The sequence below is a fragment of the Clarias gariepinus genome, chromosome 4 (genome assembly GCF_024256425.1).
Source record: "Clarias gariepinus isolate MV-2021 ecotype Netherlands chromosome 4, CGAR_prim_01v2, whole genome shotgun sequence".
Taxonomy (NCBI): domain Eukaryota; kingdom Metazoa; phylum Chordata; class Actinopteri; order Siluriformes; family Clariidae; genus Clarias; species Clarias gariepinus.
The window spans coordinates 18,623,352-18,642,959 of NC_071103.1; the positions used below are offsets into that span (position 1 = coordinate 18,623,352).

Below are 19,608 nucleotides of genomic sequence, written 5' to 3' on the forward strand. Positions count from 1 at the left end.
TTAGTACTTAACTGATCCGAGTAAATAAAAAAGAGGGATTTATGATTCGTGAGTCATATAAAGGATCGGGTTATTTAACCCGGATGAATCCGGATTTGCTCATCTCTACTTGACCACCGCGCCCTGTTCACAGTCGGACATAACGGAAAAGGAGCAATACCGTGTTTCACCACATTAATATTAATGGAGGCGCTGAGTTGCGCACTATAAAATACTCAAAAGAGAAGAGAAGAAGCGACAGTCAACAAAAGCAGAGTTTCCTATCGAGCTCACTGTAAGGTAGGACTAGTTACTGTGTTAACAGAACTTATACGTCTGATTTTTTTTTTTTTTTTTTTTTTAATGCTTTAAAGGTTCTGCACTTGAGCAGGTTTATTCCTTTTCTCAATCAAGGCTTTACATCACTTTCACTTTCTCTTAAGTCAGTAAATATAAAAATAATGTTGTTCCCCTTTAAAGATCAAATAACGATGAATATAGTATGATAATGATGAAATGTAAGAAATGTTGCCTGTGGGAAATTATATCACAGGAATAAATAGACACATTAATGTAGCCTGAGTCTCTCACTTGACTGTGACTCATGGTCAAGTGATATACTCTAGCAGCTGATCACTCAAGTGATATACTCTAGCTAAAGTCACTCATCACTCACTGATCTTGTCAATCAAAAGTCTACCTTGTGTGTCTTAGTGTTGTTGACGATGGCCTCTGAAGAAAGCAGTCCTCTGGATTCCTCTCTGGATGCATCATGGGAAGAATGGAAAGCTACTTACATGAAGGAATACAAGACCCCGGTAATGTCATCTACAGAAAATATGTGAATGCTTATAGAACAGAATATGTTTCTTGTGTATGAATAATTATTGTCTCTTTAGCAATTTGTTGTCGGTTTGAAAGGTTTCGTTTGCATAGCAAATTATTCTGATGATTAATTAATCTTTAGATGGATAAAATAGACCTATCCATTCATTCAGTTTTAAATATCAGTAAAGTTGTTATGCAAGACATATTACCCATGCATGTGATTCGTTACCCATTGAACTGAAAATAATTATTTCCATTTTTATACAGTGCAGTGTTTAATAAACTCAGTCTTTTGGAATTTTGGCATCGTATCAATTATAGTCAAATAATGCACAAATGCTAATCATGTACAAAGCTAATCACTTTGTGTGTATGCATATGGTAGGCTGAGGAGGCTTTTCGAAGGGGTATCTGGGAGAAGACTGTGAGGTTCATTGAGCGCCATAATCAAGAGTATGAACAGGGCCTACATACCTATAACGTAGGCTTGAACCAATTTGCAGACAAGGTAAAAATTACTTTTACTAAAAAAGTCCATTTTCATAAAAATGTAAACATGGTTTGGCTACTGTTTTGCTCATATTTAATTTTTTCCAAATCTCCAACAAATTTTTTTTAGTCCTTCATTGTATTCTAAATGACTCTCTTCTTACATAAAAACAGAATGCAATGATTTGCAAATCTTATAAACCTATATGTGTTTTACAATAGAACACTAAAAACATATTAAATGCTTAAACTGAGATGTACTGTTTAAAGAAAAAAGAAGATCATTTTGAAATTGATGGCAGCAACATTTCTCGAACAGTTGGGCTACGTTTACCATTGTGTTGCATTCCATCTTCTTTTAACAACAGTCTATTCTAACTGCTCAACAGTCCTTGGTTTTCTTTGTCATATATTGCCAAATATTTTTTTTATTGATGAAAGGTCTGGACTGCAGGCAGGCCAGCTCAGCACATACATTCTTCTGTTACAAAGCCATGCTGTTCTCATACAGTAGATGCAGTACGCAGATTAGCATTGTCTTGCTGTTCACACTCCTCTTTAATCCAAAGGACGCAGTGTCAATGGTGTCCAAAACGAATGTTACAGATCATTTTAAATGAGTTTTTTTCATTTATAATACAAAGTACATTGATAGTACTGTAAACAATAGATAAAATACAATTAACATTAATGAGGTTCCTCTCGCAGCCGGAGGCCTAGAGAGAGAGCTGATTGGCTGAGCTCTCTCAGAGAGGAGGGGTGAGAGGTGGGGCTCTTACATTAATTATGGCTCTACAGCCAATCAGAGGCGTTTGTGACCTTACACAAGCGAAAGGAGTGGATAACACTTTCCTCCGAGTGTGTTACGCCACCAACATAAGCAAGCAGTTCGAAAATATGTGGTCGGCTGGCGTCATGTGGTTCGGGGGAAACACGTGATAGTCTTCAGCCCTCCCGACTGAGTGGTAGTAGTAGCCTTAATGTAAAAAAAGCCCTAGTAAAAAAAAAAAAAATTATAATAGAAAACATTAATTGGGTCACTGTTTTCAGTACTGTGGTAGGGCTGGACAATAATTTGATACCAATATATATCGCAATATAATTTTTTTCAATAACGGTGATACAATTTTTAAACACATTTCCGATATTTCAATATACATTTGAATATATGAGCCAACAGTTTTTCTCTCTCTTGCGCTGCGGAATTGTAGGTAATCATCTCCCCTGCTGGTTCTTAGTACTCGTCTCTTACTGGGATAATCAACATACGTGCATGCGTGTTCTGTTAACTATAACACTGTGACCACATGTGTGTGTGAAACATATTTAATTTGTTTGTTAGCGTGTTTGTACAGCGCGCGTATAAAGCAAAAGCAAGTCTCATAAAGGGTAAAGATTAATTTTTACTCTCCTCTCGTGTGTTGCGACAGAGCGGAGTTTGTGTGTAAGGCAGAGAGTGTGTGTGTGCGCACGCTTCGCACACACATAGACACACACTCGCCTTTACCCGAAAGGAGTTGGGGGTGGGTGGGGGCGCTCACACACACACACTCCTGAGAGTTTTATTTACTTGATAGTTTATTTCACATTTCTTGTTTGTAAAGGCTAAATACAAATAAAAAGTGAACCTTATTTTTTTTTGTACTGTTTTTATTTAAAAAAAAGTAATTTTAATAAGAGGAGCCTGGAGGTATTATAGACTTTGCAAATTTAGTTTGCAGACATCCATTGGGTGTGTCCTCGCCAGTTTTTTCCTGAGGCTTTTTAATATTGTACATATTAATATCGGAATTGTATCGTATCGAACATAATTAAGAAATATATGGTAATATAAGTTTTTGCCATATCGTTCAGCCCTATACTGTGGACATGCACCTCCAGGGTCATAGGTTCAGTTCCCGCCTGTGTGTGGGGAATTTGTATGTTCTCCTTGTGCTTGGGGGGTTTACTCTGAGTATTCTGGTTTTCTCCCACAGTGCGAAGACATGTGGATTAGGCTAATTGGTGTTTCCAAAATGCCCACAGCGTGTGTGAGTGTGTGAACTGTGAAGTATTAGCACCCCTTCTAGGATGTACGCTGCCCAATGCTCCAAGTCCCCTCGAAGAGGCTCCACTCTTCCTGCAACCCTGTACAGGATAAGCGGGATAAAGAATGATAGAAAGGGAGAGGTTAACTGTTAGATGAGTCTAAGCTTAACTGTAAGTGTAACTGTAACATAGTTTGTCATATTCTCTCCTAAACACTGTGTAATTCTCTTTTTTAGAGACCAGACGAAGTTTGTGGTTGTATGTCTCGAAGTTCCTGTGAAAAGTGACCCATGAATATCTTCTCTCCTGACCCACCAAATACTATTAATAAACTATTGATTACTGCAAACCTAGTTATGTTACCCCTGTCAGGAACCACACTGTAGAAAAAAGGAAATCATAAAAATACAATAAAAATCTTTTTCAAAAAGAAAAGTTGCCAAACAGTTACAGTTAAACCACCGGAATATATCAAATGTTATTTTACAGTAAATTTCCACAAGATTTGTCCTAAGATACAGATTTGTCCAGCATATTCTCTCTGTAATTTTACAGCCTAACTTTGGTAGAATTACACATTTTCATAATTATGACCTATATTTTATAACCTATAACCTTAAATCTTAACTGTAAGCGAGACATTGCTGCAAAATAAACTTGGATTTCTGCAAATTGAATGTTAGTCATCTTTTAAATTAGAGTAAACTGTTGTTGTTGTTTTTTTTAAATATTTGTCTATCAATGACATATAACAATCCATACAGATTTCTCCAATTGACACAAAGACAAATTCACATTTACAGTTATTAGTTTTTATCACATTTTCCTATGTAAACACACGTCATCCATTATTGTTCATTCATAACCTATACATTTACATCAGATGCTATTATATAATGTCTATTGTTATTATTTTTAAAACTGTTAAAACTCTGTCCAATACAAAAAACGCCTAACAAGAATACATGCTTAGAATCTTAAATTCACTATTTTTGCAAAATTTATTGCTTATCAGCATTAGGTCTGTTTTCAAAATGGAACAAAGGAATGGATATTAACTTTGGAGCTGAACACAAAGACAAAAAGACTATCATTAGTTGGAGTTATTATGATGCTGCTAAATGACAATATACAAACTCCATGGAAAATTACTAATACTATTAGTGGAGTCACAAAAGAATTGAATCGTATGAGCAAGATTTGCAATATTGGGAGAAAAAAAATAGGAGCTAAGGATTAACTGTTTTATAAAATTTCTGAGTAGCTGTAATTAAGGTTTTTGTTTATTAGTTTTTTTCAATTTAAATAACTATGCCACATCTTAAAACAGAGTTAATTCTTGGTATTTAACCCAACACTTGCAATACTTCAGTCTTTAATAACAAACGAGTAAGAGGCTAGTGGTCAGTACTGTATAACCCCTGTGCTTTAATGTAATACATCAAAAACTCATTTAAACATTTAAAAAAAAAATGTAAAACATGATAAGATGTAAGATTTATTAATTTTTTTGTTATACATTTTACAAAATGTGTAAAAATGTCTATTACTATATTTTAACTTTCTCATCTACTGTAAGTTGTTGCAGATTGCCGGGCAACAATGCATTTGTGTCCATTTCAAAATATATGGGCAAAATATATGAATATGTATGAATATGCACCTGTGTTTAACATTAAAGCTCAAAATCAATACTTTAAAATCAACAAGTTTGTTGTTTAAGTGCACTGAAACAACAAACCGTTTGTTATGGTAAAACATATAAGTAACTCTCTCCGTTTTCATTGTACCATTAAGATTCAAAGAGAAGTAGAATTTCTTGAGTAAAAATGTAAACATATACACATTATGTAAATGAACTGTGTAGGAAGGGTATGCTGTGTAATTGCACATAGACCTAGAAATACTTAAAGTAAAGTTTAATCTAAATGTGTATCATGTGTTTAACTCTGTGCAAAACTCTGTGAGAATTTTAGTCCACTATTTTTTGCAGAATTATTTTAATTCAGCCAATTTAGTGGGATATTTAAGCATAAACAGCCTGTTTAAGGTAATCCTAACCGGATAATTTTTTTTTTTTTACGATGGTTCTCATAGAAAGCTGACATCAAAAAACACACACACACACACACACACACACAGTACATTGCTGTTTTGGTTGCAGAATATTGGACCTACTTAATATTATATAGAGTGGAACCTTGGATTGCGAGCATAATTTATTTTGGAAGCATGCTTGTATATAAAAAACACTCGTAAATCAAAGTGAATTTCCCTATAAGAAATAATAAAAACTCATTCCACAAATTTACATAAAAATAAATATATAAAAATAATTATTACAAAATAAGTAAAGTAAAAATAAATCAAATTAACCTGCACTTTACCTTTGAAAAAAGTACAAATAAATCCAGACAGATAAGTGTTTCCATTAGTGTTTGTGCACGTATGTGTGTGTTTGTAACGGAGTTGTAGCTAACACGGCCTACAGAGCTTGTGGTCGCTCGTTTTGCGTGCAAACCACTTGCTTACAGTATATGCTGGGGCCTTTCACATGCACTTCAGGGAAGTCTTGTGGATGTTCCCATCTTGCTCCATTGTAATTTTTTTTCTGGCTACCATCGACTCCTTTGTCCATCTGGAATAACTGGCTATCATCTTCATCAACTTTCAGCTAAATCCGTACAATCTACAACATATTCCCAATTCTTCACCTATTAACAGTCATTCCTTCATCCATGGTTATTATTTTTATTATTATTATTTTTAGAATTGTTTTTTTCTTTTGTTTATTTTAAAGTTTGTAAATATTTCCATATACGAGATAACTTGCGCCCTTTTAAAGTGCATATATTTTTCGGATTTTTTTTTTCCTAAGCAGTTCATGGTTATTTTGAGTCCATCTATACTGAATCTAAAGTACTGTATACTCTCCATCTAAAGTGTACAGTACGCCGCATTAAAGGAACTGTTTTGGATCCTTTTTTTTTTTCCTTTGTGTAACTCAGGCCTAATTTGTAGGGGTTAACCCCTAGAGGGCGCCAAAACACCCATTGATGTGGTTTTTGGTTCCGTTTGTTTTCAGTTAAACATCGTTTCCCATAGGACGCCTCGACGGAAGCATTCACCTGAACCGAGGCGAGTAATTAAGTTAATCCTTATAAATAGCCTGACCGAACCCCAGTCAGGCGTCTAGCTTTTGTTGTGGTTTGAGTGAGTCTGGTTATGTATGTAAAAGTAAAGTATTAAAGTTACTATTGCTCGAAGAAAGGAGCTTTGGTTTTGTTTTGTGTTTTACTTTAAGACGATTGCTGAAAAAAACATCTTGCCTCTACGACTATGCCACGTCCACACACCTGGCGGAAACATGACAGAAAGCTAGACCGTTGAAGTGGCATAGCGGAGGTCTCTCCCCTAGATGTTTTTTGGGGGGAGCAATCGCCATCTCGCCCAAGCTGGCGGCATGGCTGGACTGGCCATAGGGCATACTCGGTGGGCCGGGTGGTGATTTTCGTCTTTTGTGGGCCGGCCGCCGATGTTTTTTTTTTTTTTTTTTTCGTAACGTTATAAACTATTAAAGGTAGCGGATTGGCCAATTGGTCATAATCGACTCTGGGCTGGACCAATTACAGCCGAGGAGGTCAGATGCACCCTCCCCCTTGCAACGGCTCAGCAACTCTTGCTCATGGAGGATGACGCGCCGCTGCTGAACGGTGAGGACGACACACTCCCTCCGCCTCTGCTCGAAAGCAAAGGTGGCGAGTCGTGGAGCGACTGGCAGAGCATCGTCCTTCCTCCACCTTTAATAAAAGACGATTGCTGAAAAAAACATCTTGCCTCTGCGACTATGCCACGTCCACACACCTGGCGGAAACATGACATAATTAGGGTAACGGTTATAAAAAAAAAAAAATTCTTCACAGGCTACTCAGGTGCTAGTTCAGTCCATTGTTATTTCAAGACTGGACTACTGCAACTCAATCCTGGCAGGCCTGCCTCTGTCCATGATTTGTCTTCTGCAACTGATCCAGAATGCAGCAGCACGTCTCATTTTCAACCTTCCCAAGTTCTCCCACACCACCCCACTCCTCCGCTCCCTGCACTGGCTTCCTGTAGCTGCCTACAAGTAGCATTCAAAACACTGATGCTTGCCTACAAAGCTAAAACTGGCCCAGCACCCACTTACCTCTCTGCGCTAATTACACCACACACTGCACCATGCTGCCTCAGATCCTCCAGCACTGCTCGCCTCATCCCACCATCTCTCAGGGAGCGAGTGTGGCATTCATCCAGACTCTTTTCTGGCACCTAGGTGGTGGAAGAAACTTTCTCTGGATGTCCATACACCAGAGACTTTGACAATCTTTAAACGACGACTCAAGACGTATCTTTTTCCCCAGTCTTTGGTCTAGTTTAGTCAGTACTTGGTGTTTAACAATGCCTTTTTCAGCAGGATGGGGCACTTTGAAAATGTAGGGTAAATACTGAAAATATTGACTTTTTGCATAAACTTAATGAAATTGTCAATAAAAGTCTTTGTTGTAGTTTTACTTCTGTATATCAGTATATGTCACCTCTGACAAAAAGAAAAAAAAACACTGAAGGAGCAAACATACAATTCATACAAAACACTGGCCAAAAACACATCCCCGTCTGGATATATATACTGTTGTACTTCTTTTGTCATCAGCCAAATACACTCCCGTCACTCAAATACTCACTGTACAGTAATCAGTAAATTACAGATGAGACATGGAAAAAGTAGATCAGTTAAAGATTAAGTTTTGTCTTAAAACGACTCAAGTGCATTAAAATTCCCATGATTGTGGTGGCGTGCAGGATTCACATGGTTGAGATGTATTCCGCATACTCTGTCATGTTAATTGACTCTGTTGAGAGACACATACAAAACAAATCATCTGGACAGCTAGACGGATAGAAAATTTTCTGAGACTGTTTTCTGGTCCTCCAATTTATGAAATGTGACTACTATATATTATTAAAAAAGAGTGAGTTCTGAAAAAACCTTTCTAAATAAACATTTTCTGGCTATCAATAACATATAACAGTCATAATACAGATTTCTCCAGTTTAAAACAAAGATAAATCTCTTATATTTACAGTTTGCAGTTTTCATCATATCATCCTATGCAAACAGATGCCATCCATCATTGTTCATTCATATTCTATATTTTAACAGCATATTATTGTCAAATACTATTTAAAAACTTGGAAAAAAACATTATTATACTGATTATCTATATCTCTGTTGGAACACAGAATAATATTGGTAAAACACAGAAAAGAAATGGAAAATTACACTTAACTGTTGTCATATAAAGTTATCATTATTGTAAAGCTGTTCAAATTCTGTACACTGCAAAAAAAATCCCCAAAAGAATACATGCTTCGAATCTTAATCTTTTATTTTAACTTGCATCAACAAACTTGACAATTTAAGTCATTATTTATTACTTATTGCTTATAAGCAATAGTGCTGATTTTAAACTGGAACAAAGGAATGGATAAATAAAAGCAAAGTTCATAATAAAAGATTTTTCTATCACTTGTTTGCATGTTCCATTGTTCATGTCACAATATTGGTTAATTAACCCGTTATTTCCATGATTTTAGTTTGTGAGCAATGTCACTTTGCACTTCCAGGGTCCGTGTTCTATTCCCACCCCGGGGTTTGTACGCATGGAGTTTGCATGTTCTTCTTGAGCTTGGTGGTTTTCCTCCAGGTGCTCTGGTTTCTTCCCACCGTCCAAAGACAGGCCGATTATGCTAATTGGTGTTCCCAAATTGCCCTTAGTATGTGTGCCTGTAGTATTCTTAGTCTCCGACCCTTTACACAGGATAAAGTGGACGATGAGGAACTGGACAGATTGGGAAGGTCTCTCACTTAGGAGTATGAGATGGGGAGCAGGATATTAGAATGAGAACATCATTCAAGGTCTACTGCAGGGGGAGCAGGATAAAAGTGCACACCCAACTTTATGAAACAATGCAATTAGTAAAATCAGTCACATTACAAAATGCAACCGAATAAACTACAGATCATTCAAAATACTTTAGTCCTCTGTTTTATCAAAAGTTTGGACACATCTTCCAATTTCAAGGTCTTTTCTGATTTTTATTTATTTCTACATTGTAAAACAATATAAAGTCATTCAAAATATACCATAATCTCCTTTGAACAAGTAATGTTGAGATGTGTCTGCTATGTATGCTCAGTAAAGCAGTCATAACAGTTCTATTGCTGTTAATTGCTGATTTTTGAGGCAGGCAACAGCCCCAACAGTAGGCACAGTGTCATCATCAACTTTACTGTGCCGTACTGTGACCATGTCACAGGCATTCATCACTGAATGTAACAGTAGGCTATGCATATGTCAGACAGAATTAAAGGCTGATGAAACATTTGAGCAGCGTAGGGATAGGCAGCGAATTGAGCACACACTCCATTTGCAGTTACTGTAATGGTAGCATGCAGGTGTCAGGGTCTGCACGCGGTGGAGCCATGGGTAACGTCTAGTATACAATACATTGAGAAAATAATATATAAGTTTCAAGTCCTTTAAGTCAAGTTTCAAGTCAAAGTTTCTTGTGAATAAATAGGTAAAACTCCCTAAACCCTAGTCCTGATGTACTGATTTAGACACACATGCACAGGATAACACTACGAAACCCATACACACACATACGCATACTAATTCTGTCCCAATGGTTTCTTTTTAGCATGTGTGTGGGAAACCATTGTAAATGCTTTGGAAAGAAGTGGATCAATCATGTTTTTAATGTCATACAAAAAGGAACTCTTTTTGCAGTGTACTACATTTGAACATCTAAGCCTGTGATGATTGTCACCAAAAAAGATGGTGACAAAAAAAGATTATTGTGAGTAAAATAAGAGCCATAATCCCAAAGTATAGAGAATGTAAACGTCCCTTAGTTCTAAGGGAGATGAATATTGTGTTGTATGTACTGCTTTGTTACACCTAAATCCTCAGCAGGGTAACATCTGCACTTCAAATGTCATGACAAAAAATTTGAAATCATCTTTGAAGATCTGATTGAACCATGTCTGATCTTGGACATTATTGATCACTTTGGATTCACTAGGGAATCCTTTACCATTTTGCAATGCGATGGCTTTATTTTGTGTAAACACATCAGGATATGTGAAAAAAGAGTAAGATGCAACTTTGTGTTTTTGTGTTTACATTGTGTTTTTTCTGTTCTTTCAAGTGCCCATGCGTCAGATTTTATGCTTGTTTCAGCAGATTTTGTGAGTCAATATGTATTTATAAATTTAGAAGTTTCAATTCCTTCCATATACACAGAAGTGTTTTTTCAGTCCTGTCACATTTTTAGGTTTTGCAATGTTTAGCAACGACAATGTAAGTAACCATATAAACAGTGTTCCACTTTATCTATGTTTTCGCACATGATTTCACAAGTGGCTTCATACCAGGGGGAGGTGGCATTTTGTATTAAAAACATAAAATAATTTATCTTTTTGTTATATTTACATTGCAAGACAAGGCAAAGAAATACTAACTTTGTAAGAAATAATAATAATAATAATTATTATTATTATTATAATTATAATAATAATAATAATAATAATTATTATTATTATTATTATTATTATTATTATTATTATTATGTTTTCAATTGATAACAGACAGCCTGAAGTTTAGTAACATTAAGAAAAAGAATATTTATAGTATACTTTTGACTCTTATGCTCAGATATCTGGAGTCTGTTATGAATAATTAAAAATCAATTGTGTTAAAAAATAACTTTTTAGGGGAAGAAAAAAACCTTTTTAAAAAAACCTTGTATGTATGTGTATATTTAAGGATCAGACACAACACTGCCAGGAAAAATTTACAACACTGATTATCAATTATATAACAGTAAACCGGTTACAACATCCAAAGGATAGCCAACCTTGCTCAAATCCACAAAAAAAATCATGTAGCACAAATTGCGAAAAAATTTTTACTCAGGTTTTAGAAGACCCAGTACACTATAGCCTGAAACATATGGGGTTTATCAGGCCATGAGTTCAAAGTTGTTGATCTAGCTTCCAAATTCCTCAATCTGAACAAGCATCCATGGAACATACCGGACAAACCAATCCATGGAGGCCCTACCCCACAACTTACAGCACCCAAAGGGTCTCCTGATAATGTCTTGGTGCCAGAGCAGGCCCAGTGGCACAAGAAGAACCCATACAGTATTGGACATAATGTTTTGGGGTTTAATGTTATAACTGATTGGTGTGTGTACTGTATATACAGTGGTGTAAAAAAAGTGTTTGTCCCTTACTCAATTCTTATTTTTTTTTGCATGTTTGTCACACTTTAATATTTCAGATCCTCAAATCAATTTAAATATTAGTCAAAGATAACACAAGTAAACACATCATGAAGTTTTTTAAATGAAGATTTTTATTATTAAGGGAAAACAAAATCCAAAACTACATACAGTAGCCCTGTGTGAAAAAGTGTTTGCCCCCTAAATCTAATAATTGGTTGGGCCACCCTTAGCAGCAACAACTGCAATCAAGCGTTTTCGATAACTTGCAGTGCTGTAACAGACTCATTACAGATCATTCAAAATATTTCAGTCTTTGTTTTGTCAAAAGTTTGGACACATCTTCCAATTCCAAGGTCTTTTCTGATTTTTATTTATTTCTACATTTTAGTAACACAATGCTAAAGTCATTCAAAATATACCATAATCTCCTTTGAACAAGTGATGTTGAGATGTGTCTGCTACATATGCTCAGTAAAGCCTTTATAACGGCTCTATTGCTGTTAATTGGTAATTTTCGAGGTACCTACACTAGAAAAAAGGAAGTTGTCTATCTGTTACATGTACTAAAATGTAATATGTGTTTTATACATATTAGTTTTATGTTTCCAAGATGAACATGAATAAATTATGTTGTATTTGCATAAAATTCAACAACTTAACATGTATTAGATTCAATCATGTTGAGATAAACCCAAGAGATCTTGTCACTATTAAAACCGGAAATATCAAAGCAAACATTGCGAGAAGATATCGTGAGAAGAGAACACAGTTTGTTGAGAAGACAAACATTTGGCGGACGTGTGGAAAAGGTAGGCAGGAATTAATTCCCATCTTTCTAAATAGAAACGAAATACTGAACATAAATATCACCTGCTGTTTAGCGATGTTCAGTCATGTTATTTTGGTTTAAGCTATTCATTGTATTTTCAATCACACTTAAAATACCGACGGTTATATGCACGTGCTCAATCTGCGGTTCGGTTCTGGTTTCGGTCTGTTCTCATGTGTTGTAAAGCGATAGGAACTAAGTATAAATATTTTTCATTTGCTAATTTAAGTATCATGAATTTAAATTGAATTTCTATCTCTGTATTTTTTCACAGCAGTTTGTGACTGAAAAGTGTCCTGTCTGCATCTGACTTCAGGAGTTTCCTGACCAACCGTATCTAAAAGTCATATTTATAAAGTACAAAACGTTTCTGTTGGTGTTAAATTTTTTTTTATATGATTAATACTTATTTGTGGTGTTTTGTACATTTTTTTCAAATTGAGACCTCATTTGTAAGTTGCTGCTGGTGTAAAACAGGGTTTTTATCAAATATAAAATAAAAACCCTGTTTTATCCCGTTTTTCTTATGCTTCCTTCCTCCACAGAATTCTGTTGACCAGGGCTTGATCAACTTAATTTACAACTGAAAAATTTGTTGTACCAACCCTATTCATTTATGTTACTAGTATTAAATTATGTTGGACGCAGCTGTAGTAAATAAGTTAAATGAACCTAATAAAATTAATTAACATGATTAATTCTTTTTTATTAAAATTACATTAAACATTTGAATAATGTAAGCACTAAGAAATTGTTAGACTTTTCAATGATAATGGAGTATCATAGACATAATTCAATTCAATTACAATTGCACAATCAATTGCTATTACAATAAATGATAAAGATTATGTTAAGTCAACATGATTCTTTCACATAAGTTTAACATGAATTAAATACTTTGACCACTTACTCCATTTGCAGTTACTGTAATGGTAGCATGCAGGTGTCAGGGTCTGCATGCGGTGGAGCCATGGGTAACGTCTAGTATACTATACAGTCGTGGCCAAAAGTTTTGAGAATGACACAAATATTAGTTTTCACAAAGTTTGCTGCTAAACTTCTTTTTGATCTTTGTTTCAGTTGTTTCTGTGATGTACTGAAATATAATTACAAGCACTTCATACGTTTCAAAGGCTTTTATCAACAATTACATGACATTTATGCAAAGAGTCAGTATTTGCAGTGTTGGTCCTTCTTTTTCAGGACCTCTGCAATTCGACTGGGCATGCTCTCAATCAACTTCTGGGCCAAATCCTGACTGATAGCAACCTATTCTTTCATAATCACTTCTTGGAGTTTGTCAGAATTAATTGGTTTTTGTTTGTCCACCCGCCTCTTGAGGATTGACCACAAGTTCTCAATGGGATTTAGATCTGGGGAGTTTCCAGGCCATGGATCCAAAATTTCAACGTTTTGGTCCCAGAGGCACTTAATTATCACTTTCGCCGTACAACACGGTGCTCCATCGTTCTGGGAAATGCATGGTTCTTCACAAAATTGTTGTTGGATTCTTGGAAGAAGCTGCTGTTGGAGGGTGTTTTGGTACCATTCTTTATTCATGGCTGTGTTTTTGGGCGAAATTGTGAGTGATCCCATTCACTTGAATGAGAAGCAACCCCACACATGAATAGTCCCAGGATGCTTTACTGTTGGCATGACACAGGACTGATGGTAGTGCTCACCTTTTCTTCTCCGGACAAGCCTTTTTCCAGATGCCCCAAACAATCGGAAAGAGACTTCATCGAAGAATATGACTTTGCCCCAGTCCTCAGCAGTCCAATTACCATACTTTCTGCAGAAGATCAATCTGTCCCTGAGGTTTTTTTTGGAAAGAAGTGGCTTCTTTGTTGCCCTTCTTCCAAAAGTCTTCACCTCACTGTGCGTGCAGATGCTCTCACACCTGCCTACTGCCATTCCTGAGCAAGCTCTGCACTGGTGGCACTCCGATCCCGCAGCTGAATCCTCTTTAGGAGACGAAGCGCCTGCTGGATTTTCTTGGACCCCTGGAAGCCTTTTTAACAAGAATTGAACCTCTTTCCTCAAAGTTCGTGATGATCCTATAAATTGTTGATTTAGGTGCAATCTTAGTAGCCCCATTATCCTTGCCTGTGAAGCCATTTTTATGCAACGCAATGATGGCTGCACGCGTTTTCTTGCAAGTCACCATGGTTAACAATAGAAGAACAATGATTTCAAGCATCACCTTCCTTTTAACATGTCAAGTCTGCCATTCTAACCCAATCAGCCTGACATAATAATCTCCAGCCTTGTGCTCGTCAATATTTTCACCTAAGTTAACAAGACGATTACTGAAATTATCTCAGCAGGTCCTTTAATGACAGCAATGGAATGCAGTGGTAAGGTTTTTTTGGGATTAAGTTAATTTTCATGGCAAAGAAGGACTATGCAATTCATCTGATCTCTCTTCATAACATTCTGGAGTATATGCAAATTGCTATTACAAAAACTTAGGCAGCAACTTTTCCAATTTCCAATATTTACGTAATTCTCAAAGATTTTTGGCCACTACTGTACATTGAGAAAATAATATATAAAAGTTTCAAGTCTTTCAAGTCAAGTTTCAAGTCAAAGTTTCTTGTGAATACATACGTAAAACTCTTTAAACCCTAGTCCTGATGTATTAGACACGCATGCACGGGATAACACTACGAAACACATACACACATCAAGGGTAAACTTTCCTGAACTATTTGTGCAGTATAACAGGGCATATTATCCTGTTGAAAAAAGCCACTGCCATTAAAGGAATATCATGTCTATTTAGGAGTATACTTGGTCTGCAACAATGTTAGCTAGATGAAAAGTGTCAGAGAATCATCCGCATTAAGTTCAGGACCCAGGCCTTTAGGCTGCATTAAGGCCAGGGTTTCCCAGCAGATGTCTTCCCACATAACTTTGCTGAACATAGGCCTGATTAACTGAAGCAACCTGAGATCATAAAACTGCCCACATACTGTAGCTTGTATGCTGGGCACTAGGCATGATGGGTGCATCACTTCATTACATCCCATCTTCCTGGAACAGGGTAAATCTGGACTCATTAAACCACACAATCTTTTTCCAGTGCACCACAATCCATTCCTTATGCTTACTAGCGGTTTGAAGCTGTTTTTTTCTGACTACCCTCACTGATAAGTGGTTTTCTTAAGGCGACACAGCTGTTTAGTCCCAATCCCTCTTTGCATTGTGCATGTGGAAATGCTTAGATTTTTTATTAATAAACATAAATTCTACAGTTTTTTGTGTGTTTGTTTGTTTTGTTTTTTACAATTTTTATTTTTTTTTTAATAATTTGAAGAAACTTACAGCATCAGCTGGGTTAAAAAAAACTTCTTGCTGGCTGAACCATATTAATCACTGTAGTAATTATCTTACAATGAGTTTTCTGATCATGTAGATTGCTGTAACTCGACAGTTGACATCATTAAAGTGGGTTGAATTCTTGATAATTTAATGCCTCGAAATATTTCCTGCTTTTTTGTAAAAGGAGGTACTTCCTCAAAAAGCTAGTACATAAAGCAGATGTGTGTTAAACAATTTCAGACCACGTACAAAACCTTGCATGCTACAAAAGCGACTTTAAAACTTCTCCTGAGCTCACTTCAAGGTATTACTAGTAAATCTAAATACATTTTACTTAGCTTTGCCATTATAATGTTTTAAAGGTTCTGTGCTTCAGCAGTTTTAGTCCTTTCTAAATCAAGACATTCACTTCATTTTATGGTAGAAGTACATATAAAGATGATGTTTTTCTCTGTAGATCAAAGAACGATGAATATATCATAATGATGAAATGTGAGAAATGTTTTTGCCTGTGTTAAATTATATTTTACAGGAATAGATGGATATGTTAATGTCGGTAAGTAGCTGAAGTACTTGACTGTGACTCACCAATCTTGTGACTGTTTACTTGTTTCAAGCAGGCAGTATGCTTAAGTCTTGGTTAGTGTTGGTCCTGCTGCTGGCCTCTGCAGTAAGCCGTCCTCTGGATTCCTCACTGGATGCATCATGGAAAAAGTGGAAACATACTTTTGGCAAGGAATACAAAAGCCCGGTAATGTGCTCTAGTTAGAATATAGGCAAATGCTTATAGATCTGAATATTCTTCTCATGTAGAAATAATTGTCTCTTCAGCAAATTGTTGTCAGTTTGAAAGGTTCTGTTTTCATAGCAAATTATTTTAATGACCATAGTGTATTTGTTATTTATAGACCCTATTTAATCTTTAGATAAAAAACGAAGGTCTAACCATTTATTTACTTTTAAATAAATAAATTGGGTTTATTTTTTGCAGTCATATTACCCATGCCTGTGATTCCAGGTACCCACTGATCTGAAAATAATTATTTCCATTGTTATGTATTGGAGTTTTATAAACTCATTGTATCAAATATAGCCAGTCATGCTAATCATGTACAAAGCTAATCCGTTTGTGTGTATGCACATGGCAGGCTGAGGAGGCTTTTCGTAGGGGCATCTGGGAGAAGACCTTGAGATATATTGAGCGCCATAATCGAGAGTATGAACAGGGCCTACACACCTTTACTGTGGGCTTAAACCAATTTGCAGACATGGTAAAAATTACTTTTACTTTTTTACTTTACTCTAACAGGCATGAGGAAAGTCATTGATCCTGGGAAATTTTAGAGTCTTGAGAATTTTTTCAGGAATACTTTTATTTTTTTAATTTTTAGTTTATTAGAATCCCAAAATAAATTCTCTAGATCTGAAAAATAATGCTGGTCTGCGCCGTATATAGTTTTTTTGGAAGTTAATGACTTCTTAAATTATATAACGTTTTAAAGAACAGTATTGTATGCAATGTTACCAGAGCGGCTGCCAAAACCCAGCTGTCAATATCACCTGTGAGGGACAATACAATTTTTTCTACAAAAAAAAAAAAAAGAGAATGGAAGAGGTTACTGAAAAATAAGTTTGAGATTAACTGTAAGTGTAACTGCAACATAGTTTGTAATCTGCACTTCTACTTCTCTTTTTTAGAGACCAGGCGAAATTTGTTGAAGTTGCTGGGTCTCCAGGATCTTATGATTCGGACAGTGATCCCATGAATCCCTACTCATCTTTCCCAAAGTCTGATGTTATTTTACAACATTTTTTTTTTCTGAAATTTTTAGTAAAAGTCTGAATAGTACACTTTTGCAAAAAAAAAAAAAAAAAAAAAAAAAAATCTCTTAACTGCAAAATAAACTTGGATTTGCAAATTGAATGGTAGTCATATTTTAAATTAGAGTAAACTGTTTTTTAAATAATTTTTTTCTGTCTATTTATAGCATATAACAAAGATTTAAAACAAAGATAAATTACTTAAATTTACAATTACCTTAGTTTTTTTTTAAATCACAAAATCCTATGTAAACAGGTGTCATCCATCATTAAGCAAGCAAATGATATATATTTACAGCAGATTATCGTCAAATACTATTTAAATAATAAGATAAAAAACATTACTCAACTGTTCAGTATTACAGTTGCAAGACTGTACATCTTGTAACATAGACAAGATCCCTGCAGAAGCTTGGAAACCAAATGTTTCTGTAACTTAATGTGATTCTGTCATGATCGGGGTGTAATGGCGGATGTTGATCACCGTGGGCGGATAGAGCAGGCATAAAGGCAGAGGTGTTGTGTAACAAAAAGAGTTTTTTTAATAATGGTAGTTACAGAAGTATAAATGAAGACACAAAAACAGAGGAACAAACAAACTCAAGCAATACTTAATACCATGGGCTCTCTGGCAGGACACAGACTAAGGGACACCAACAGGTTCTAATACCTGTTACACTATGTTTAAGCTCTGTTTGTTGCGAAACACAGGCTGAAGGATGCCTAGCAAACGCCCTGTGACAAAACACAGGCTGAAGGACTCCTAGCAGACGCCCTGTGGCGAAACACAGGCGGAAGGACGAAACACGTGACAGGACACACAAACTACACGTGGAGCTGAAACAGGACGAAACATGACGAGACGGGAGACAACGAGAGACAAGAGACAGGACTAGGGCTAAAGACATGGCAATCAGCTAGACATGGCTATTAGCTTAACATGGTTAAGAGCACTTAACCATGGCAGTCAGCTACACATACATCTAGCTAAGCATGTCTTTAGCCCGGTATGCACTAAGCTACACTTACCTAATAGCTAATCACACACTAAGGACTCAGGACACAGCGACACAGAGACAAGGGATGCCCAGTGGCTAGGCTAGGGGACACTCAAAGGGTAGGCTCACTGGGAAACTAGGGAGGCAGGAAACACAGAAATTAGAGACACAGGGAGACTAGAGGCACGGAAAGGCTAGAGACACAAAGGGGCTATAGCTACAAACATGACAGTTAGCTCAATATATATTTTAGCTAAACACGCTCCTAGCCAAACACACACCTAGCTACTTACCTAACTCTAGCTAAACACACAAGAAAACAGGGGGACAACAACAACCACAATACTGACATGCACATTAACACCACCACACTTGACATGACTGAGTCAGCTCCACAAACTTAGATACACACAGAACATTTACAGAAAACGTTGCCAACCTGAGAGGCCAAGTCAACACAACTTAAATCAAAATGCCCAAATAAATGACAGCAGTGTAACTAATAATGCTCGACCCAGTTTCTGCTTCTTCTTCTTCTTCTGGTGTTTTATGGCGGTTGGCAAACCAGCTTTATGGTGCATTACCGCCACCAACTGGACTGGAGTGTGGATCAGGATGTATGCATTTATTTATATGATGGGTATAGAAATGTATTATGTATATTCTATATTATTTTACTTAATTCACATTCTTGTATAAACTTGATAATATCATCATATATCTTATTAGCTGTTTCCCCCAATAAACCAGGTAAAGAAAAGTCCTGCTGATTCGCCTTTTTCATTGACTGAAAGAGACGATATCTCTCTTTGTTATATTTGGTACATTGGAGTAGAACATGTTCAACTGTTTCTTGTTGATAACAGTGTCTACATTCCCCAGTCGGGTGCTTGCCAATTCTATATAATGTGCTGTTAAGTCCAGTGTGTCCAATTCTAAGGCGTGTAATAATATTTTCTTCCCTTCAATTCCTACTCCCTA

The 19,608-nt window shown here is 36.1% G+C and overlaps 3 protein-coding genes across 4 annotated transcripts in view; all 3 read left to right on the forward strand.

The window, feature by feature from the left end:
- Positions 1-19,608, forward strand: part of LOC128520658 (cathepsin K-like) — a 287,992-nt gene that overhangs the window by 234,103 nt on the left and 34,281 nt on the right. The window lies entirely within an intron of this gene.
- Positions 44-3,996, forward strand: LOC128520666 (protein CTLA-2-beta-like). Its single transcript, XM_053495009.1, has 4 exons — positions 44-279; positions 694-797; positions 1,193-1,315; positions 3,561-3,996. The coding sequence occupies exons 2-4, from the start codon at positions 705-707 to the stop codon at positions 3,609-3,611; spliced, it is 267 nt and encodes an 88-aa protein (XP_053350984.1). The 5' UTR covers positions 44-279; positions 694-704; the 3' UTR covers positions 3,612-3,996.
- Positions 15,986-17,680, forward strand: LOC128520662 (protein CTLA-2-alpha-like). Of its 2 annotated transcripts, none has more exons than XM_053495004.1 (4): positions 15,986-16,112; positions 16,429-16,559; positions 16,957-17,079; positions 17,507-17,677. In XM_053495004.1, the coding sequence occupies exons 1-4, from the start codon at positions 16,028-16,030 to the stop codon at positions 17,525-17,527; spliced, it is 360 nt and encodes a 119-aa protein (XP_053350979.1). In that variant the 5' UTR covers positions 15,986-16,027; the 3' UTR covers positions 17,528-17,677. The 2 variants fall into 2 exon arrangements, with proteins under 2 accessions (XP_053350979.1, XP_053350978.1); XM_053495003.1 differs by having other exon boundaries at positions 16,007-16,112; positions 16,426-16,559; positions 17,507-17,680.